Below are 23,400 nucleotides of genomic sequence, written 5' to 3' on the forward strand. Positions count from 1 at the left end.
TCGGCTTATACTCGAGTATATACGGTATCTATTTAATGTTAACAGAAAGTTGTACCTTCTTCCCAGCAAAAGCTACTTCCACAAATGGATCAACTAAATTTTTCTTATCAGAGTCTCCTCCAAAGAGTTGCTTAACCGACTGTGCAAACGCATCATCCACTAAAGACAGAAACACCAGTGATGAGAGATGTTAAAAGCTACAATATTTCACTTAATCTTCAAGATGTCTACTTGCCATCAATTAATTTAAAAAATAATTTATGCAGTCATTGTACATTATATAATTGAACTGCTACAATGAAAAACAATAATAGTTCTCAAAAAAAACGTGTTGACTTCATTAGAAATAACAGAAGAGAAAATGGACAGTGATTAAATTATTGCTGACAAAATGGTTGATTTCACCGCAAGCCCAGAATCTATAGGTGACATAACCAAATTCAGATCCAAAACCAAGGTGATCAACAAGAGAAAACAAAGGTAAACCATCTGTACGTCTCTCACACAGCAACTGAATATAAACCCACAACTTAGTAAGACATCTCAGCGCTAAGATGTGGAAACCAATACAGACGAAAGGGAAAGAAAAGAATGCCATGAAAAATTAAGCAAAAGATTCAATGAAGAGGAGGAAGAAACAGAAGACATGGAAAGTCAGAAGAAACTTCTGAGGGAACAGATAAAACAGCTGAGAAAGCTTGGTAGATAAAGAGCAAGATGTATGAAGGAGTTAGAAACATCTTCAGATTTTAAGTATTAGAACTTGTCCAGCCTTCGGAAGAAAAAAGTGAAGAGAGGATGATCATTAAATAGAACGTTCTGAAGCTGAAAACTGAAAAAGTCATGATCGATCTATCTGAATGTAAAGAGATGTTCTGGCAGACAGGTAGTTGCTAACAGGTGACCACTCTGAGGCCTACCTGTTCTACCTGGTGCTGGCTCAGAGCGTTCATAGACCACTCCTGCCATCAGAGCAGCTCCTCTTCTTCTGGGGTGCTCTGTCGACGGGGCATGACTGCCGATGTCATACTGATTGACATCTGGCTCCGTCCCTTCCCTCCACGAATAAGAATTTGGTGTACTCGCGCATGCAGTCTCCTTCCAATGATAGTAGACTTAATGAATTAATGATGGGACTAACCATGGCCGGACCTCCTCTCATTTTGGGCCTTACAGCAGCCCGGTTGGCCGTCTCTTCGGTAACATGCAAGCCGCTTTCACCAAGGTAATATTTGCTGGTCAAAATAATTGAAGGTAGAGTACACATTGGTAAGAGGCAGAAGCGTAGCTAGCAGGGGGGCAGAGGGTGCGGTCGCCCCGGGCCCACCACTCACAGGGGCCCACCCGGAGCTATGCTACACTTAATTATATCAGCGTGCACAGCCCGCCGATATAGTTACTGTAAGCTCCGTGGTAGAGAAGAGGGAGACATGATCTCCCTGCACTACCGCGGGCAGTGGCTGGAGAGTAACATATTCCCCAAAGCAGCCCCCCCCATGCAGTGGCAGCACTGAGCACTGTACCTGACAGCTGCCTGCCTCCAGTATACTGAGGACATGCCCACACTGCACGCTGAGTACTGGGCATGCCATGTGTGCTGCAGAGCAGACAGGAAGAAGGAGCATCTTTTTCCAGTGAGAGAGGAGCAGGACACACGGGTGTAAGTACAGCTCCCACTTCGACTCTACTCTGCTGCTCTCCTGATAAGACCCAGCAGGATTCCTGTGCTGTAGCTGCAGTTTTTAAGGCACTGCAGATTTATGGGGGCTGGTCAGTAATGTGATGTGCACTCACCCTGGCTGCAGGACCCCACAGAGAAGGATATACGGTGTGTCTCTTTCCATATATACCTTATATGGGAAAGAGTCAAATATCCTCATGTGTGGGGTCCTGCTGCCAGGGTCAGGACCATGAGTGCACATTACTGACCAGTCTTGTCAGTGTGTATGTATGTGTGTGTATGTATGTGTGTGTATGTATGTGTGTGTATGTATGTGTGTGTATGTATGTGTGTGTATGTATGTGTGTGTGTGCGCGTGTGCGCGTACATACATACATACATACATACATACATACACTGTATATACACATACACAAAGACACTGGTCTGATAAGACCCCAACCCATTTATATGTTCTATCCTGTAGCCTGGGTCAGGATCCCATCAGACCAGTGTCTGCAGGATTTCATATCCGTATATCTAAGGTGGTAAACATGAAAAATAAAAAAACACGAAATATGAAAAATAAAAGGTAAAACTTTTTATTTAAAAAGTTGAGGATGAATATATATTTACTATATGGAGACCCGATGCTATCGCTCCGGGAGGGCAGTAATGTCACAATGGGGGCAGGCTTTGTAGTGTTGAGAATCTTTCTCCCCCCCCCCCCCCCCCATGTGCTCACCCACCTATCCACTCTCTCTTTCCCCCGTCTGTGCTCTCTTCTTTGACCTGTCTACCCCATGTGCTATGAGCTCCTCTTGTACAAAGATGGCGGCGGTCAGTGAGTCATTCGGCTGATCCTGGCAGTGGCATGTTTGCAACAGTGTTCTGCTGGTGGTACCGCGCAAGAGGATGAGTATAAAGTGTGTGGGTGTGGTATGTACGGCGTTTACAGTGTGTGTGGTGCGTATGGCTTATACTGTGTGTGTGGTGCGTACGGTGTATACAGTGTGTGTGTGTTGCGCATGGCGTATACTGTGTGTAGTGCGTACGTTGTATACAGTGTGTGTTGCGTATGGCGTATACTCTGTGTGTGGTGTGTACGGTGTATAAAGTGTGCCTGTGTGTGTGGTGCGTACAGTGTATACAGTGTGTGTGTGTTGCGTATGGCGTATACTGTGTGTGGTGCGTACGGTGTATACACTGTGTGTTGCGTATGGCGTATACTGTGTGTGTGGTGTGTACAGTGTATACAGTGTTTGTGTGTGTGGTGCGTACGGCGTATACAGTGTATGGATGTGTGGTGTGTACGGTGTATACAGTGTGTGTGGTGTGTACGGCGTATACAGTGTGTGTGGTGCGTACGGCGTATACAGTGGGTGTGTGGTGCGTACAGCATATACAGTGTGTGTATGGGTAAATGGGTACGGGTCCATTTACATATACTCAGTCTAGATCACAAGATCCCCAAGGGGGAGAAGAGGAAAGAAGAACAGAAGAGCCAGGGGGTGTAGTTTTTTCTTTAGATTGGTAATATTCTACCTCCCCCCCCCCTTTTTTCTGGTTCCCTCATTTCCGTTTCCCTCTTTGGGGTCTTGTCCAGACAAGAGTATTCCTTTAGTGATACCTGGACACATTCAGGGAGCTATACCCATATGATGGCCTCTATACACACCCACTGGCAGTTTCTTCTATTTAGGTCTTTGTCATATATTTCAGGGCTGTGCAAGTATCAGCCCACAGAGAGGGACAGACAGTGACCAGAATCCAAGGAGTGGGAGCTACAGCGGGTTCCATTATACAGCGTGGACACTAATGCGGGGGTCATTATACAGTGTGGAAGCTAATGGAGGGGTCATTATAAAGTGTGGTAGATAATGTGGGGGCCGTTACACAGCATGGGAACTAAGGCAGGAGTCATTATACAGTGTGGGAGCTAACGCCGGGGTCACTATACAGTTTGAAGGCTGCTCTCGGGCCATTATACAGTGTGGGGGCCTGTAAGGAGTTTGGGGCTACCGTGAGAGCACAAAGGAGAAATTGTACTATGTGAGGGCACAGTGGTGGCATTACTATGTGATGCAGTATGAGGAGCATTGCATTTGTATCACACAGCAGGAGCAGTAATAGGGACACATACGGCAGCAGCAGCTCAGTATTGGGGTATCAGGGGCAGTAATAGGGACACATACGGCAGCAGCGGCTCAGTATTGGGGTATCAGGGGCAGTAACAGGGACACATACGGCAGCAGCGGCTCAGTATTGGGGTATCAGGTGCAGTAACAGGGACACATACGGCAGCAGCGGCTCAGTATTGGGGTATCAGGTGCAGTAATAGGGACACATACGGCAGCAGCGGCTCAGTATTGGGGTATCAGGTGCAGTAATAGGGTCACATACGGCAGCAGCAACTCAGTATTGGGGTATCAGGTGCAGTAATAGGGACAGATACGGCAGCAGCGGCTCAGTATTGGGGTATCAGGTGTAGTAATAGGGACACATACGGCAGCAGCGGCTCAGTATTGGGGTATCAGGTGTAGTAATAGGGACACATACGGCAGCAGCGGCTCAGTATTGGGGTATCAGGTGCAGTAATAGGGACACATACGGCAGCAGCGGCTCAGTATTGGGGTATCAGGTGCAGTAATAGGGACACATACGGCAGCAGCGGCTCAGTATTGGGGTATCAGGTGCAGTAATAGGGACACATACGGCAGCAGCGGCTCAGTATTGGGGTATCAGGTGCAGTAATAGGGACACATACGGCAGCAGCAGCTCAGTATTGGGGTATCAGGTGCAGTAATAGGGACACATATGGCAGCAGCGGCTCAGTATTGGGGTATCAGGTGCAGTAATAGGGACACATACGGCAGCAGCGGCTCAGTATTGGGGTATCAGGTGCAGTAATAGGGACACATACGGCAGCAGCGGCTCAGTATTGGGGTATCAGGTGCAGTAATAGGGACACATACGGCAGCAGCGGCTCAGTATTGGGGTATCAGGTGCAGTAATAGGGACACATACGGCAGCAGCGGCTCAGTATTGGGATATCAGGTGTAGTAATAGGGACAGATACGGCAGCAGCGGCTCAGTATTGGGGTATCAGGTGTAGTAATAGGGTCACATACGGCAGCAGCAACTCAGTATTGGGGTATCAGGTGCAGTAATAGGGACACATACGGCAGCAGCGGCTCAGTATTGGGGTATCAGGTGTAGTAATAGGGACACATACGGCAGCAGCGGCTCAGTATTGGGGTATCAGGTGTAGTAATAGGGACACATACGGCAGCAGCGGCTCAGTATTGGGGTATCAGGTGCAGTAATAGGGACACATACGGCAGCAGCAGCTCAGTATTGGGGTATCAGGGGCAGTAACAGGGACACATATGGCAGCAGCTCAGTATTGGGGTATCAGGTGTAGTAATAGGGACACATACGGCAGCAGCGGCTCAGTATTGGGGTATCAGGTGCAGTAATAGGGACACATATGGCAGCAGCTCAGTATTGGGGTATCAGGTGCTGTAATAGGGACACATACGGCAGCAGCGGCTCAGTATTGGGGTATCAGGTGCAGTAATAGGGACACATATGGCAGCAGCTCAGTATTGGGGTATCAGGTGTAGTAATAGGGACACATACGGCAGCAGCTCAGTATTGGGGTATCAGGGGCAGTAACAGGGACACATACGGCAGCAGCGGCTCAGTATTGGGATATCAGGTGCAGTAATAGGGACACATACGGCAGCAGCGGCTCAGTATTGGGGTATCAGGTGCAGTAATAGGGACACATATGGCAGCAGCTCAGTATTGTGGTATCAGGTGCTGTAATAGGGACACATACGGCAGCAACGGCTCAGTATTGGGGTATCAGGTGCAGTAATAGGGACACATACGGCAGCAGCGGCTCAGTATTGGGGTATCAGGTGCAGTAATAGGGACACATACGGCAGCAGCAGCTTAGTATTGGGGTATCAGCAGGATGAGGAGGTTGTGCAGGTTGGGGATAGATAGTGATGGCTGGAATATGAGAAGAAGTGAAACGTTTCTTTGTTGTATTCTCTGCAGCTGAGTCCTGGGTGGAAGAAGTCGCCATGTCGGTCTGGGCCAGATGGAAAAGACGGGAAAAGTGAACGATTCCATCAGAAAGAACGTCAGTGGTAAGTCACCATCTGTAACTGTGCTGTAATCACTTGTATGCTTTGTAGGACTGGTATCTACCCCTATATGGTCACAATATGGTGGTAATATCAGTATTGGTCTTGTGGAGATGTTTTTTTTTTGTTGAAGCAGGATCATCTGATGAGGTTCCCCTACGTCCACTATTAGGGTGCATCACCATAGTTGTAATCAAAGGTTAGGGGCCCACTCAGATGTCTCGCCCCCCCCTGGGCTGAACCCCTAGCTACGCCTCTGGTAAGAGGTCACAGGACTTACTCTGCGGGATATCCTCAGCTCTGTAGATTTTAAGCAAAAAGGTGACCCAACGCAACGCCACTCCAGTAGGAAGGAGGAGGTTGCTTTCAACATCATCAGATTCAATTTCTTTATCTCTTTTCTCAGCCTAGGAAAAAAAAAAAAAAAAATTCACATCAATAAAAAAAAAAAAACACCCAGACCAATCCTTATTTTACAGAACTGCCTGCTCGTCTGTGCACTTTAGGGAGCACTGGTACTTTCGGGCAAGAAATTTGTTGCGTGCGGATTCTGTTGTGGAAATTTCACGTACTTTCACTGCGGATTTCACACTTTCGACATATAAGGATGTAAAATGTGAATTTTGCAGTGAAAAGCCTGCACCGTATCTTCAGGATTCACAACTGGATTGGGCATTACCAATTTTAGTTTTCATAGGAGAAAAAAATGCCATCGGAAGGCAACAGAGTGGAGTTTTTTCTCTGTTCACATCAGTCTTAGAGGGAAAGTTGGGTCAGCCCAATTTTGCCAAAATCAGCAGACTCATCTACTGTCTACAGCCATTCCTCAGTGAGGAGAAAACAAAAAATGTCGCCTTTGGCCTAGTCAATAAGGATATAAACCAAGCTCAAGGTTTTGCCTCAGTAGTGCCGTTACAGAGACCCCCTAATAAGCCACAGCCGTAGCCCGTGCTGGCACCGTAATAACAGAGCAGAGTTGTCCTGACCCCTTCAGAGTCAGTAACACAAATATACCGCCCGAGGCCTCATTCAGACGTCCATCTTTAACATTCATGTACAGAAGAAGTACTAATATTAATCTATGGAAATGTTCAAATGTTCATTTTTTTTTGCAATTTGTCCTCAAAACAAAGATTTTTTTTTTTTGAAACATGGACTTTTTTTTATCAATTTCAGAATTAAACAATTATCCGAGAACTGTACATGTTTTACTGTATAATGGGTAGGAGAAGTTTTGTGGGGTTTTTTCCCATAGCTTTTGCTTTTTTTTTTTTTTTTGACCAGAGTGTTCCTATAAGGTGTAACCATTGTTTCATTTTCTTCCCCAAAGCTAATCGTACACATGAAAAAAAAAGCAACTTTGTAATCTATCAGTACTCACGGGGGGCTCATCTCCAGTGCCAATGACAAACATGCTGACTTTTAGGTATCCTTTTGCTCCAGAGCTCAAGTCTTCGGAGTCATGAAGGAGAACCCATTTTCGCATAACGGCATGACCTATAATGAAAAGACCCCAGCAGCCATTATACATGTTGGTGACCACCCTAAACTCATTCACATCAAGTTTGAGAAAGAAAAAAAAAAAAAAAAAAAAAAAAAAAAAAAAAAAAAAAAAAAAAAAAAATCGCCCTTACTTGGTTCATCGTATATAAAGCCGATGTCAAGCTAATAAAAGGAGAAAATAAACAATTAAATTTACTGTAAATAGGAAAGAAAGTGCAACCTTATAAATATTTGCTCGATCTGGTATCGTAGGTCAGTGCCATGCAAATAAGGTGGTCTGAGCCACAATACCCAACTAGACCACTATCAAAACTGACCCCGTTTCTGGAGAAAAACAATCATTTATATTGCAAGACCAACCTGAACCCTGTTTTTTTTTGTTTTGTTTTTTCATATTTTGACACATTGGAATTTACCTTAAATTCTCCTATAAGGCTGTCTGCTCTTATTGACCCAGAATTGAACAACTGCCGAACAACAAAACAGAACATTATATAAAATCATGGATCTGAAAATCGCACTGTTTTTTTAATATAGCAAATCAAGCACAATACATAAAAGATTTTTTTTTGTAACAAAATAAAGCTGAAAACTACGGTATATAGAAAGAAAAAAAATGGTAAATTATGTAAGAGTGCAGTCACATTGCAATGGACATGTGGTGAATGGCATATGTTGGAGGCATTAAATATTGGGTAATCCTACCGGAGTACATCTCCAACTTTTACAGTAGAAGCAATGTGAATACACACAGACTTCATATAACATAGCTCTCGGCCCAACAGAGATTCGACCAACAGCTATCTTCCCATACACATGAGTGATCATCTCAGCTGAGTGTGCATGTATTCTTAGTATGAAGAGGGGGAATAAAGGCTGGTATACACAGACTAAAGTTGTATGAACCTGCCAATATGATCGTGATCGGCAGATAGTCTAAAGTGTATGGGGGCCCCAAATGATTCCCAATGCCCAATACTCATCTCTTCTGACATTTGCCATCAGAGGGAGAGTCAGTATCTGTCATACACATCCCCTAATCCCTACACCAAGTAAGGAACTGTTTATCTCTGCTTCAATTCTCCCCATCCATCTCTCCTCCTCAGAACTGTTCCTTAACATACAATCCTCTGTCTCCAAGCACAGACAGCCCCCTCATGCCCTTTCCTGCTCCCACCTGCTAACACTTTCTCTGCTCCTTCTCACTGCTGGTGATATCTCTCCAAATCCTGGTCCTCCTCACCACATTCCCACAGTCATTTCTACCTCCCATCCACGCTCTATCACAAATTTCCGTAACCTCTCTAACCTTATACCCATTCGCCCAGCCCCAGCTTCCCCAGTCCCACTAACAGGAGCTCTGTGGAACGCTCGCTCTGTCTGCAACAAGCTTTCCTACATCCATGATCTCTTTGTTACTACCAAACTTTCCTTCCTCGCCATCACCGAAACCTGGCTCACCCCTTTCGACACAGCCTCCCCTGCTGCACTCTCTTACGGTGGCTTCCAACTTTCTCACACCTCCCGCTGCAGCAGCAAACATGGCGGAGGAGTTGGTTTTCTCCTGTCAAATAACTGCTCCTTCACCCCAATCCCACTTCCACCCTCTGTTACCCTCCCTTCCTTTGAGGTGCACTCTGTGCGCATCTACTCCCCCTCCAACCTCCAACTGTCATTTACTGCCCCCCAGGGCCAGCCACCACCTTCTTTGACCACTTCACCACCTGGCTACTTCATTTCCTTTCCGCAGACATCCCCACTATCATCATGGGCGACTTCAACATCCCCATTGACACTTCCCTCTCAGCTGCCACTAAACTTCTATCTCTCACTTCCTCCTTCAGCTTCACTCAATGGTCTTCTGCAGCCACTCACAAAGATGGTCACACACTGGACCTCATCTTCACCCACGTCTGCTCCCTATCTAACCTCTCTAACTCACCTCTTCCTCTCTCTGACCACAACCTTCTCACATTCTCTTCCCTCTCCACTCCATGTCTACAATCCCCACCCCACAAACATTCACACCCTCGCAGAAATCTTAAACATCTTGACCTACATTCATTCTCCGAATCCCTCCTCCCTCTCACAGACATAAGTTCTTTGCACAATGCGGATGACGCTACCGCTCTATATAACACCACAATAGCTGTAGCTCTGGAATCTGCTGCCCCACTTACACATACCAAAGCTCGCAAAATCAACAGACAGCCCTGGCACACCAGCCTGACCAAAGAACTGAGGCGAGCTTCCAGGGCTGCTGAGCGCAGATGGAAAAGATCCCACTCCAACTAGCACTTCATCGCATTCAAACAGTCCCTCACTACTTTCAAGACCACACTCGCCACAGCTAAACAAACCTACTTCTCATCTCTCATATCCTCCCTGTCTCACAACCATAAACAGTTATTCAACACTTTCAATTCTCTCCTCCGTCCCCCAGCACCTCCTCCCTCCCCACTTATCTCAGCTGAAGACTTTGCCTCGTTTTTCAAGCAGAAGATTGATAACATCAGATACAGTTTCGGTCAACAACCCCCAGAGCCCTTCCTCCCGACTTCCCAGCCCTCCACCTCCAAAACCAACTTCTCCACCATTACAGAAGATCAACTCTCCACTCTACTCTCAAGATCGCATCTCACCACCTGTGCACTTGACCCGCTCCCATCCCACCTCATCCCAAACCTCACCACAGTCTTCATCCCAACCCTAACCCATCTCTTCAACCTATCACTAACAACTGGTGTTTTCCCCTCAAGCTTTAAACATGCCTCCATCACACCTATCCTCAAAAAGCCCTCTCTTGACCCATCCTCTGTATCTAGCCATCACCCTATATCACTTCTCCCTTATGCCTCCAAACTACTGGAACAACACGTCTACCATGAACTGTCCTCCCATCTCTCTTCTTGCTCCCTCTTTGACCGCTTACAATCTGGCTTCCAGTCACACCACTCCACTGAAACTGCCCTAACTAAGGTCACCAATAACCTCCAAACCGCCAATAGCAAGCGACACTACTCTGTCTTCCTCCTCCTCGACCTGCCTTTGACACAGTGGACCATTCCCTATTATTACAGACCCTCTCATCCCTTGGCATCACAGACTTGGCCCTATCCTGGATCTCATCATACCTAACAGACCGGACATTCAGCGTCTCCCACTCACACACCACCTCCTCACCTCGCCCCTTATCTGTCGGAGTCCCACAAGGCTCAGTCCTTGGGCCCCTGCTCTTCTCCATTTACACATTTGGCCTGGGACAGCTCATAGAATCTCATGGCTTCCAGTATCACCTCTATGCTGATGACACACAGATCTACATCTCTGGACCAGATATCACCTCCCTACTAACCAGAATCCCTCAATGTCTGTCCACTATTTCATCCTTCTTCTCCGCTAGATTTCTGAAACTTAACATGGACAAAACAGAATTCATCATCTTTCCCCCATCTCACGTGACCCCCCCAAAGAACCTATCCATTACAGTACATGGCTGCCCACTCTCCCCAGTCCCACAAGCTCGCGGCCTCGGGGTAATCCTTGACGCTGATCTCTCCTTCAAACCACATATCCAAGCCCTTTCCACTTTCTGCCGACTTCAACTCAAAAATATTTCACGAATCCGTACATTCCTCAACCAAGAATCTGCAAAAACCCTAATCCATGCCCTCATCATCTCTCGCCTTGACTACTGCAACCTCCTGCTCTGTGGCCTCCTCTCTAACACTCTCGCACCCCTCCAATCTATTCTAAACTCTGCTGCCCGACTAATCCACCTGTCCCCACGCTATTCCCAGGCCTCTCCCCTCTGTCAATCTCTTCACAGGCTCCCCATTGCCCAGAGACTCCAGTACAAAACCCTAACCATGACATACAAAGCCATCCACAACCTGTGTCCTCCATACATCTGTGACCTCATCTCCCGGTACTTACCTCCACGCAACCTCCGATCCTCACAAGATCTCCTTCTCTACTCTCCTCTTATCTCTTCTTCCCACAATTGTCTACAAGATTTCTCTCGCGTATCACCCCTACTCTGGAACCCTCTACCACAACACATCAGACTCTCGCCTACCATCGAAACCTACAAAAAGAGCCTGAAGACCCACCTCTTCCGACAAGCCTACAACCTGCAGTAACCACCGATCAACAAAACCGCTGCAGGACCAGCTCTATCCTCACCTACTGTATTCTCACCCATCCTTTGTAGATTGTGAGCCTTCGCTGGCAGGGTCCTCTCTCCTACTGTACCAGTTACGACTTGTATTGTTTAAGAATATTGTACTTGTTTTTATTATGTATACCCCTCCTCACATGTAAAGCGCCATGGAATAAATGGCGCTATAACAATAAATAATAATAATAATAATAATAATAATACACATTAGGTGGTCACTCATTCCTGTCCAAATACTGCAGGTGGGTTCAACTAATAAAATATCTAACGTGTATGGCCGCCTTATCTTGTATACTACATCATTAAAACATGAAAAGAGAATGACTTACCCGCAGTATTACAGACTCATCAAACAGCTCTGATGGGGACATGTTGACATTATAGAAAAAAATCTGTTCAATTAAAAAAAAAAAAAAAAGATGTTATGCAAGAAATTTAACAGGATCACATAAGGTATTTGCAATTCCACAGACTGTAAGTGCTTGTGAGCAGGGTCCTCACTCACTAACTTTTAATACATGTTCAAATGAGGGGTCTTCGACGTACCCATGGCGTGACCATAAGCTGGGTGAACCATTACGCCCCCTCAATTTGCATCTTGGGGACTACCCTAGCTAATGAAGGACAGAGCTCATTCCTAGGGCAAATGATGCCTTGCGTGTGTGTGAACATGCGCACAGATACTAGATCTGCCGGAGGGCTGCAACAGCGCACACAGTTGCTGGTCACGTTCTTCTACCTGGCTTTCTTCAGATGTCACGCACTATGCTTCTTTGTGTACAAGCGGCATCAGCAGAGGAACAAGGAAGGAGGACGTATCCAGACTTTGGGAGTGTGCGAGCCGCCGACATCACTAATATCAGGACGCATGTGCACACAAGTAGGGCAGCGTTCATATGTTATAATTATCATACACGTTTGGCTGGGGACATGAGGGATGGAAATTCTATGCAGCATTCAGATTTTGCAGTGGGTTAAGTGCTAATTTCTCCACATTGTAATCACTCACGACAAATTTAGAAGTCCACAACATGCTTAATGAACAGATCTGCAAATAATCCCCTGCAGAAACGGTACACTATATCTGAACTTACCCTTAAAACTGAGTCCGTCAGCACAAAATGACCAATCAAACCAACCGAGCACAGGGCCTCACTTGGTGCACCCTTGGCGTGGCGGTGGAGCAGTTCACTGCACCTTCCCACTAACCTGTCTTCCATTTATCTCTGGCTCATGTAAAGCTGTCAATCAAGGAAGAGGGAGACAGAGATAGATGGAACACAAGTAGATAGTAAGGTGCTGTTTGTTCACACCAAGTGTGCACTGAGCACATAGGCTTGGTTTGAACAGTCATATTTTGCTGACACATTCCCTTTAAAGTCTTAGGAATATATTCCTATGTCGGTTTTTATATATTCCTAAGTCTACTACCACTTCTCTGCCAGGAACAGTGACTTGATCCGCTCATTCTCAAGTGGTTGGATTCCCACCAGGCACCCATGAGATTAATTAATATTCTATAACTGTCATTTATAGGAAAACTCTTTTAAAGATCACGCAAAAAGCATAAGCTGGAATGGATTAAGAAAAAAAGCTTTTTTTTTTATTTTATTTTTGTTAAATCTGAAACAGCGCCTCTCTTGCCCATGGGCTGTGTCTGGCACTGCATCTTTACCACATACAGTACTGTCTGGTTTCAGTATAGGGTTTACATTAACACACAATTTGCCTAAGGCAACTAATTAAAGATCCTAAAGTAAAACATAACTTAATTATTTTGCAAAGGAAACACACATTTAAAATGACAAAACAAATGTGTGTGAGAGTGTTCCACAAAAGTGATTTAGCGACAAAAGTGCGAGTGAATAAGTCCAATTTTTATTATTTACTGCATTACCCTTATTGGCTTTAGCGGTAGAGGGACCACTAATGCCATGTTATTTTCGCACAGCCAGGAGACTATATACAGGCGACTACCTTGTTGTCAGATCATAAAAGACCCGCAACTATTAGGTCATTTCAAATCTATAGAGCATATGTGATTCCACATGTCTCTTTGATGCAGCCATTTTGCTAAATCACCAACTGGTAGTCATCTACTCTCATAAGGATCATGCGTTCTGATCCATTAGGTCGGATATCACTAACCTACTATATTCCAGTTCAAGACTATTGATCGTGTTTTAATTCCACTTATCACACATTATTATGCTGGTTTAAAATCACGCAGCCATTCGTCTCTCCAACATGTTTCGCCTTATGGCTTGCGGCCTCATCAGGGGTTGAGACTATTATAATATACGGTTATTTGTTTTGTTATTTTAAATGTGTGTTTCTTTTGTAAAATAATTATAAGTTATGTCTTACTTTAGGTTCCGTAATAGGGATCTCTAGTTGCCCTAGGCAAAGTGTGCGGTATTGCATCTCAGCACCATTCTCTTCTGTTTCAGGAAGTAAAGAAAACAAGGCTCTTGTTATATCCTTGGACAAACTCGTTCCCATCTAGCAAGCCATAGTTTAGTGTCCTTTGTGACTTGCATGTGTATCTTATTATCCTTGCCGACACGTGACGATCCGTACAGCTGCAGGCGGCTTGTTTATACATCTATAACAGGTGATTGCGTTTCAGTACCACTAGAGGGCGTAAAATGATCAAGTAGATCCCATAGGCATGATGCGATTCCATTACCGACCTCATCAAAGTAGGGGTTGTTTCCTCTTTTGATCCTTGTTCTATGGGTCTGCCCAGCGACGCTGACTTTCACCACAGGCTTTATGTTGTTACCAGCCAATTGGCGCCCTTCTATGACTCGAACGCGGATCTGCCAGGAAAACATTGAAGAAGAAAAAAAAATTATATATATATATATATATTTATTTTAGGTTAGACGGACATGCTCTCCTCCTCCACATTACAGCAAGCAAAGCTAATTATTAATAATAATAATAATAATAATAATCCTAATATACCTGAAAATCTTGAGGCTTGTTGGATAAGATCTTTCTGGTTTTCTTTCCTTTGGTAAGACGTCGGGTAATTTGATTTTCAGTCTGCCCAGGGACCCCCGGCATGTACGGACTGAATCCGGAATCAACAACATCTCCATCTTCTTCATCTTCATTTTCTATGGAGGCGGAAGAGGAAATTTAGTTTAAAAGAAGGCACCTAAAATTGCAGATGCATAAATGAGTTTTCCACAAATTAACTTAAGAAGTCTCAGATCAACACCCGGACCACCGCCATTCAACACGCTGCAGCTCCCGCGGTGTAAACAGTCGGTATACCACAGCGCCACACTATGCAGAGTGGCTGTTCTTGGGTACTGCAATTCAACGCCTAAAGAAGTGACTTATCTAAGATGCAGTACCCAGCAATGGCCACTACACAGTGAATGGCGCTCTAGTGTCCTGGCTCCATCCATTTCTGGAGCCACAAGCAGAAGATTGATGGGGGATGCCAGGTGTCGGACCCCCGCCGATCAGATATCAACGACCTATCATAACAATAGGCCATTTAGATCTATGTAGTGGATATGCACTCTGAAAACCCTCCTGGAAATCACCTAAAAACAGATATAGTATAAATCTTCTAATCCTGCATCTTGATAATGTTTCTGCCTACTATGGTAACTAAAGGGTTGTACGCTTTCTAAAATGTCTTTTTATAGATGGGCATACCAAAAAGATGATCAGAGGTTACAATTAGCTGTAGTCATCCAAAGAGGAGCTTGAAGCAGGTATTTAATTCTCCTGCAGCGCCTACAGAGGGGAAATGAATTATTGCAGGATTCCAACTGAAGTCAGCGGGCTTCCCCTACAATGGAAGAGACATGAAAGGTCTTCGATAGAGAGAGATGTTGCTTTTAGTTGTTCTGTGCTCTGAGGTTTTTTTTTGCTCTACAAGATCAGAATGGAGGACCCCCTTTATTAAAAAGAGTATTGAGATTTACACAAATTATTAGTGATCCACTGAATAGGCAATAACTAATCAATGTGAAGCCAACTCAAGACCTCCACCGATCGTTAGAACAGTGGACTTGTGTCCCCATTCTGCCCAAACAACGACTGTGGCATAGGTTGCACATTGAGAACAGGTCGCACATGTGAGGAGACTGCTTGCAGCCTTTAAAGGGCTATTCCCATCTCCAAGATCCTATCCCAATATGTATTATTATACATTTTTATAGCGCCATTTATTCCATGGTGCTTTACATGTGAACGGGGCAAATATAGACAAGTACGATAAACACGAGTAAAATAAGGAACACACAAGTACAGGAGGAGAGAAGACCCTGCCCGCGAGGGCTCACAGTCTACAGGGGATGGGTGAGGATACACTAGGAGAGGGTAGAGCTGGCCATGTGGTGGTTCAATAGACTGGGGATCACTGCAGGTTGTAAGCTTTTCGGAAGAGGTGAGTTTTCAGGTTCCTTTTGAAGGTTTCTGTGGTAGGCGACAGCCTGATGTGTTGGGGTAGAGAGTTCCAGAGTATGGGGGAAGCACGGGAGAAGTCTTGGATGCAGTTGTGGGAGGAAGAGATGAGAGAGGAGTAGGGAAGGAGATCATGAGACGATCGCAGGTTGCGTGTAGGTAGGTACCGGGAGACCATGTCACAGATGTATGGAGGAGTCAGGTTGTGAATGGCTTTGTATGGCATGGTTAGTGTTTTGAATTGTAACCTCTGTGCAATAGGAAGCCAGTGAAGGGCCTGGCAGAGGTAGGTCGGGTGGAGGGGTAGAGTGAGGTGGGGGAAAGATGATGAATTCTGTTTTGTCCATGTTCAGTTTTAGAAAACGAGCAGAAAAGAAGGATGAAATAGCAGACAGACATTGTGGGATTTTGGTCAGTAAGGAAGCAAGGTTGGGTTCAGATACGTATATCTGCGTGTCAACAGCGTAGAGATGATATTGTAAACCATGGGATTCTATGAGCTGTCCCAGGCCGAAGGTGTAGATGGAGAAGAGTAGGGGTCCTAGAACTGAGCCTTGGGGAACACGGACAGACAGGGGGCGAGATGAGGAGGTGGTGTGGGAGAGGGAGACACTGAATGTCTGGTCTGTTAGATATGATGAGATCCAGGATAGGGCCAAGTGTGTGATGCTAAGAGATGAGAGAATCTGTAACAGGAGGGAGTGGTCCACAGTGTCAAAGGCAGAAGACAGCTCCATGAGGAGGATGACAGTAGTGTCGCTTGCTCTTGGCGGTTAGTAGGTCACTGGTCACTTTAGTTAGGGCAGTTTCAGTTGAGTGATGTGGTCAGAAGCCAGATTGTAACCGGTCAAAGAGGGAGCAGGATGAGAGGTGGGAGGACAGTTCAAGAGGGACCTGCTGTTCCAGTTTTTTTGAGGCGTAAGGGAGAAGGGATATTGGGCGATAGCTGGACACAGAGGATGGGTTGAGGGAGGGTTTTTTGAGGATATGTGTGATTGATGAGTGTTTGAAGGATGAGGGGAAGACACAGTTTGTAAGTGAGAAGTTGAAGAGTTGTGTTAGGGTTGGGATGAAGACTTTTGCGAGGTTAAGGATGAGGTGGGACAGGAGCGGGTCAAGCATGCAAGTGGTGAGATGATGGATGGAGAGCTGATCATCTGTTATGGTGGAGAAGCTGGCTTTGGAACAGGGCTGAGAAGTCAAGAGGAGGGGCAGTGGGGGCTGCGGGCCCAAGCTTTGTCTGAGGTTATCGATCTTCTGCTTATATTTTAGGTGTAATGATAATATTAGCAAACCCTTCTAATTAGAAATGTACTATACAGTGGCATGTAACAGTTTAGGCACCCCCTGGTCAATATTACTGTTCTTGTGAACAGTGAAGCAAATTAAAGATGAAAAGATCTGTAAAAGGCCTAAAGTTACAGATGACATTTCCTCTGTATTTTAGGCACAAAACATAATATAATATTCTTAAAATTAAATATCGGACAATATTCCCCTTTGTAATTTTTAAAATGTAAAAGAAGAAAAATTATATATACACTGCTCAAAAAAATAAAGGGAACACTAAAATCCCACATCCTAGATATCTCTGAATGAAATATTCCAGTTGTAAATCTTTATTCATTACATAGTGAATTGTGTTCAGAACAATAAAACCTAAAAATTATTAACGTAAATCACAACTAATATCTCATGAAGGTCTGGAGTTGGAATGATGCTCAAAATCAAAGTGGAAATTGAAGTTACAGGCTGATCCAACTTTAGTGGAAATGCCTCAAGACAAGGAAATGATGCTCAGTAGTGTGTGTGGTCTCCACGTGCCTGTATGATCTCCCTACAATGCCTGGGCATGCTCCTGATGAGGCGGTGGATGGTCTCCTGACAAATCTCCTCCCAGACCTGGACTAAAGCATCCACCAACTACCTCTGATGAGCACATGGCCCTCCAAAGAAATGCCACCCCACACCATTACTGACCCACTGCCAAACCGGTCATGCTGAAGGATGTTGCAGGCAGCAGATCGCTCTCCATGGCGTCTCCAGACTCTGTCACGTCTGTCACATGTGCTGAGTGTGAACCTGCTTTCATCTGTGAAGAGCACAGGGTGCCAGTGGCGAATTTGCCAATCCTGGTGTTCTGTGGCAAATGCCAAGCATCCTACACGGTGTTGGGCTGTGAGCACAACCCCCATCTGTGGACGTCGGGCCCTCAGACCATCCTCATGGAGTCGGTTTCTAACCATTTGTGCAGACACATGCACATTTTGTGGCCTGCTGGAGGTCATTTTGCAGGGCTCTGGCTGTGCTTCTCCTGTTCCTCTTTGCACAAAGGCTGAGGTAGCGGTCCTGCTGCTGGGCTGTTGCCCTCCTATGGCCCCCTCCACGTCTCCTGGTGTACTGGCCTGTCTCCTGGTAGCACCTCCAGCCTCTGGACACTATGCTGACAGACACAGCAAACCTTCTTGCCACAGCTCGCATTGATGTGCCATCCTGGATGAGTTGCACTACCTAAGCCACTTGTGTGGGTTGTAGAGTCCGTCTCATGCTACCACGAGTGTTAAAACACAACCAACATTCAAAAGTGACCTGCAGAACCACTCCTTTATTGAGTGTGTGTTGATAATTGCCAATAATTTCCATCTGTTGTCTATTCCATTTGCACAACAGCATGTGAAATTGATTGTCAATCAGTGTAGCTTCCTAAGTGTTAAGTGTTCCCTTTATTTTTATGAGCAGAATAAATATATATTTGTTCTTCATCTTTTACATTTTAAAAATTCTAAAAAGGAAAACTGGCCAATGCAAATGCAGCGCCCCAGAGTCCTGGTCGTTGCAGTACTGTGGCTCCGCCACTATGGGGAGCTATGGTGCGTCCGATGGCACTGAAGGAGTTCATCTGATCAGGTATCACAGACACCAATACATTTCACAGCCGGGCCTCCGGGGGGAGCTAAGGGTGCTATTCATTAGGCCACTCCCCACCATAGTGGGTAAACTGGGGGTCAGGCAGGAAGTTAGATGAGAAGCTGACTGGGTTGGAACCAGGCAACACCTTGTGGCAGAGGGTGTTGTGGGGGAAGATACAGTAGGGTCTCTATCAGGGGTGGGTTTCTGACAGAGGCTTGGCAACGAGAACGAACGTAACGGGACCGTGCCTGCTCCGGGTAGCGGCGGTGCCCAAGGATTAGAAGAGAGATAGATTGTGCTGAGTGAGAAACGGGATCATGCAAAGGAGAAATACCAGTAGGAGTCGTGCTGTAAGACCGAAGCAACGTCCTACTGAGGCGCACAACCGGTGGCCGGAACGCCGAGGGAGTAGAATAACATTCAGCTTCAAGCAATACTCCAAACAGCGGCAGGACAGTCAGTCTCAGGCGGGCTGTTTAACTCAAATCACCTATGAAGTCTTGGGGGGCAACTTGTGGAGAGGGGCGTCTCTAGGGTCCCGGAAGAGCTCCGAGCCTACCCGTCAAACGGGTGCCGTTCCTACCCGAACCTCAGGGAGGGACGGAGGATTAGCAGAACATCATCTAGTCGAGTTGTGAGGGAACTTAAGAAACAGACACAACAGTTGTGGGGACTTTCCGTAAGCACAGCAGGGAAGGACTGCAACACATAGCGCTAGGGGGAAGGCACAGATTTCCTCCTGTGAAGAGAACTCTGGAAGTGCCATTGGACCGGCCGGACTTGCGCAGCCTGGTGAACCGTATTCTGGACTGAGGACTCAGAGATCTTCAGTAAAGAGGTAAAGAGACTGCAACCTGGTGTCCTCATTATTTACCGCGACCGGCACCCCACAACTACACCATCGTACACTATTCTATCACCGGACGTCCCCCACTGACAGACAGGGCCACGGACCGGGTCTAGCCACCGTGACAACCCTAGAACTGAACTGAGACTCGCAGAGGCCCGGCTCCGGGTACCCCTCGGCCCTGTGGCGGTGTGGGGGCGCTTCACAAATGTTTGGGCACCCTGCATGGTTAGTACCCAGTAGCACCCACTTTTGAAAGTATCACATCTTGTAAACACTTTTTTAGCCCGCCAAGAGTCTTCCTTGGAAATACTTCGTTCTGTGAGATTCCTGTTGTCTTGCATGCACTGCTATTTTGAGGTCTAGCCACAGATTTTCAATGATGTTGAGATCAGGGGACTGTGAGGGCCATTGTAAAACTTTCAGCTTGTGCCTTCTGGAGGTCATCGATTGTGGATTTTGACGCGTGTTTAGGATCACTGTCCATTTGTAGAAGCCATCCTGTAATTTTGACCAGGGTGTGTAAACTTTTACATGCCACTGTAGTTCTTCTGATTTGCTAGGTTGCTTACTCCATGTGCAGGGCATTGCAGTAGCTTAGGCATCCATGGACATAACCATGGATACCTAAGCTACTGCAATGCCTGCATATGAGGAAAGAGACAAAAGAACTATACTACATTTCTAATTGGTGGTAATTGCTATTATTACTAATATTACACCTACTACATATTGGGATAGGATGTTGGAAATGGGCATACCCCTTTGAATCTGTTCTGGTCGTATCATGCTCACAGGTGCTCAACTCGTTACAATGCATAGTGCTAATTAGTGATGAGCGAATATACTCGTTACTCGAGATGTCCCGAGCACGCTCGGGTGACCTCCGAGTATTTTTTAGTGCTCGGAGATTTTGTTTTCATCGCCGCAGCTGAATGATTTACATCTGTTAGCCAGCATAAGTACATGTGGGGGTTGCCTGGTTGCTAGGGAATCCCCACATGTAATCAAGCTGGCTAAGAGATGTAAATCATTCAGCTGTGGTGAGGAAAACAATTTCCGAGCACTAAAAAATACTCGGAGGTCACCCGAGCGTGCTCGGGAAATCTCGAGTAACGAGTATATTTGCTCATCACTAGTGCTAATAACAGCACAGGAGTGGATTGTGTACCTGTGTGCCCATTATCTGACCAGGGTTTCTATTGAATGACAGCAGGAAGAGATCTTGAGAAACTGATAGACATCCTAGGAGATCCATCCGCTGACGCACTCACCGATTGGTAGAATGGGGCACTTTTGTCCCTGTTAGAATGAAGCAACAGTGTGCATGCTTGATTGCCACTCCAAAAGTTGAGCGCTCAGCAGTCCCATACAGAACGAGTGGAGCAGCAGTACATCAAGTGCACTGCAGCTCCACGCTAATGGGTGTACAAGTGCCCCCACTCTGGCCATCGGAGGGGGATATCAGTGGTCGGACCCCTATCATAAATCATTGCCAATTCTCTTGATAGGTGATCATTTATTCTCACTGGGCGATCCTTTTCATTTCCTACAGGCATAAACCTTTCTAACTGGAGTTGATGCTGTTACTACTTTTACTTTCTTTGCAGTCCTGATAGCAGCAGCCTGACAGGTGAAGATGGAGAGATCTTATCAGTTCATTCATTGACTTCACATGCTCAATGACAGAATTGTGGCTCTTTTTACTACTTTGTGATTTTTTTTTTTATGCAAGTAAATGGCTTTAGGATTAGTAGATTACACATCCATACAAGAGACAGATTAGGAACAGCAGACAATACATGTGACAGCTATTTATATAATTGCTCCGTAAAGGTCAAGGAAGTGAAGATGGTGACGCCACGCGTTTTCTGACCACACCCAGGCCGGCATGGCTGGCCGGAAGTGAATGGAGATGCATCATGTACATTCAACTTGAAGAACAGGTTTTTACAGATGAAAACTAAGGTTTTGTTTTACCTCTAAACACTGAACGAACGCAGATTCGCAGCACAGATGAAAGGAGACGTATGTGAATATAGCTGGCCAGAAAAATGGGGGAAAAGCGGTTGCACTCGAAACATAACAAAAAACATGAAAAAAAATGTATTTCATGCCCAAGACAAGGTGTCAGCTCAAAGTGATCTTCTCTCACTTGTGGCTATAAAGATTTTTGCAGATATGATCAGGGCCAGTTTATCATTAAAGGGATGATGATAATAATAATAATAATAACAATAATAATCTCCAATTAGCAAATCAGAACTATACTACATTTCTATGTCGCTTACCCCATGTGCAGCCATTGCACTCTTAGGTATCCATGGTTACGACCACTAAAAACTTAACTGTCACTATATGAGTGGTCGTATCCATGAATACCTAGCTGCTGCAATGCCCTGCACATGGTGTAAGCGACAAAGCAAATCAAAAGAACTATACAACATTTTTAATTGGAGGCATTTGTTAATTTTATGATAACTACTACATATTGGGATAGGATCTGAGAGAAGGGAATACCACTTATGAGGCCTCGTACTCCACAATTTTCATATCAAAACATACATATAAATACATACAGTCATGGCCAAAAGTATTCACACCCCTGCAATTCTGTCAGATAATACTCAGTTTCTTCCTGAAAATGATTGCAAACACAAATTCTTTGGTATTATCTTCATTTAATTTGTCTTAATTGAAAAAAAAACACAAAAATAATTGTTCTAAAGCCAAATTGGATATAATTCCACACCAAACATAAAAAAGGGGGTAGACAAAAGTATTGGCACTGTTCAAAAAATCATGTGATGCTTCTCTAATTTGTGTAATTAACAGCACCTGTAACTTACCTGTGGCACCTAACAGGTGTTGGCAATAACTGCATCACACTTGCAGCCAGTTGACATGGATTAAAGTTGACTCAACCTCTGTCCTGTGTCCTTGTGTGTACCACATTGAGCATGGAGAAAAGAAAGAAGACCAATGAACTGTCTGAGGACTTGAGAACCCAAATTGTGAGGAAGCATGAGCAATTTCAAGGCTGCAAGTCCATCTCCAAAGACCTGAATGTTCCTGTGTCTACCGTGCGCGGTGTCATCAAGAAGTTTAAAGCCCATGGCACTGTGGCTAACCTCCCTAGATGTGGACGGAAAAGAAAAATTGACAAGAGATTTCAAACCAAGATTGTGCGGATGTTGGATAAAGAACCTCGACTAACATCCAAACAAGTTCAAGCTGCCCTGCAGTCCGAGGGTACAACAGTGTCAACCCGTACTATCCGTCGGCGTCTGAATGAAAAGGGACTGTATGGTAGGAAACCCAGGAAGACCCCACTTCTTACCCCGAGACATAAAAAAGCCAGGCTGGAGTTTGCCAAAACTAACCTGAAAAAGGTAAGAAGAAGGTGGTTTTGGAAGAATGTTCTCTGGTCAGATGAGGCAAAGTAGAGTTTTTTGGGCAAAGGCATCAGAGTTTACAGGAGAAAAAAGAGGCATTCAAAGAAAAGAACACGGTCCCTACAGTCAAACATGGCGGAGGTTCCCTGATGTTTTCGGGTTGTTTTGCTGCCTCTGGCACTGGACTGCTTGACCGTGTGCATGGCATTATGAAGTCTGAAGACTACCAACAAATTTTGCAGCATAATGTAGGGCCCAGTGTGAGAAAGCTGGGTCTCCCTCAGAGGTCATGGGTCTTCCAGCAGGACAATGACCCA

The 23,400-nt window shown here is 45.4% G+C and overlaps 1 protein-coding gene across 9 annotated transcripts in view; it reads right to left on the reverse strand.

The window, feature by feature from the left end:
- Positions 1-23,400, reverse strand: part of MYOF (myoferlin) — a 171,413-nt gene that overhangs the window by 82,528 nt on the left and 65,485 nt on the right. For all 9 annotated transcript variants that reach the window (XM_077258595.1, XM_077258593.1, XM_077258592.1 and 6 more), the window contains exons 6-13: positions 14,471-14,625; positions 14,194-14,322; positions 11,830-11,892; positions 7,737-7,787; positions 7,452-7,482; positions 7,199-7,314; positions 6,098-6,224; positions 56-159 (exon numbers count right to left, since the gene is read on the reverse strand). In XM_077258595.1, the coding sequence (XP_077114710.1) occupies positions 56-159; positions 6,098-6,224; positions 7,199-7,314; positions 7,452-7,482; positions 7,737-7,787; positions 11,830-11,892; positions 14,194-14,322; positions 14,471-14,625 (776 nt within the window). The remainder of the gene's footprint in view (positions 1-55; positions 160-6,097; positions 6,225-7,198; positions 7,315-7,451; positions 7,483-7,736; positions 7,788-11,829; positions 11,893-14,193; positions 14,323-14,470; positions 14,626-23,400) is intronic.

The sequence above is a fragment of the Ranitomeya variabilis genome, chromosome 4 (genome assembly GCF_051348905.1).
Source record: "Ranitomeya variabilis isolate aRanVar5 chromosome 4, aRanVar5.hap1, whole genome shotgun sequence".
NCBI lineage: Eukaryota > Metazoa > Chordata > Amphibia > Anura > Dendrobatidae > Ranitomeya > Ranitomeya variabilis.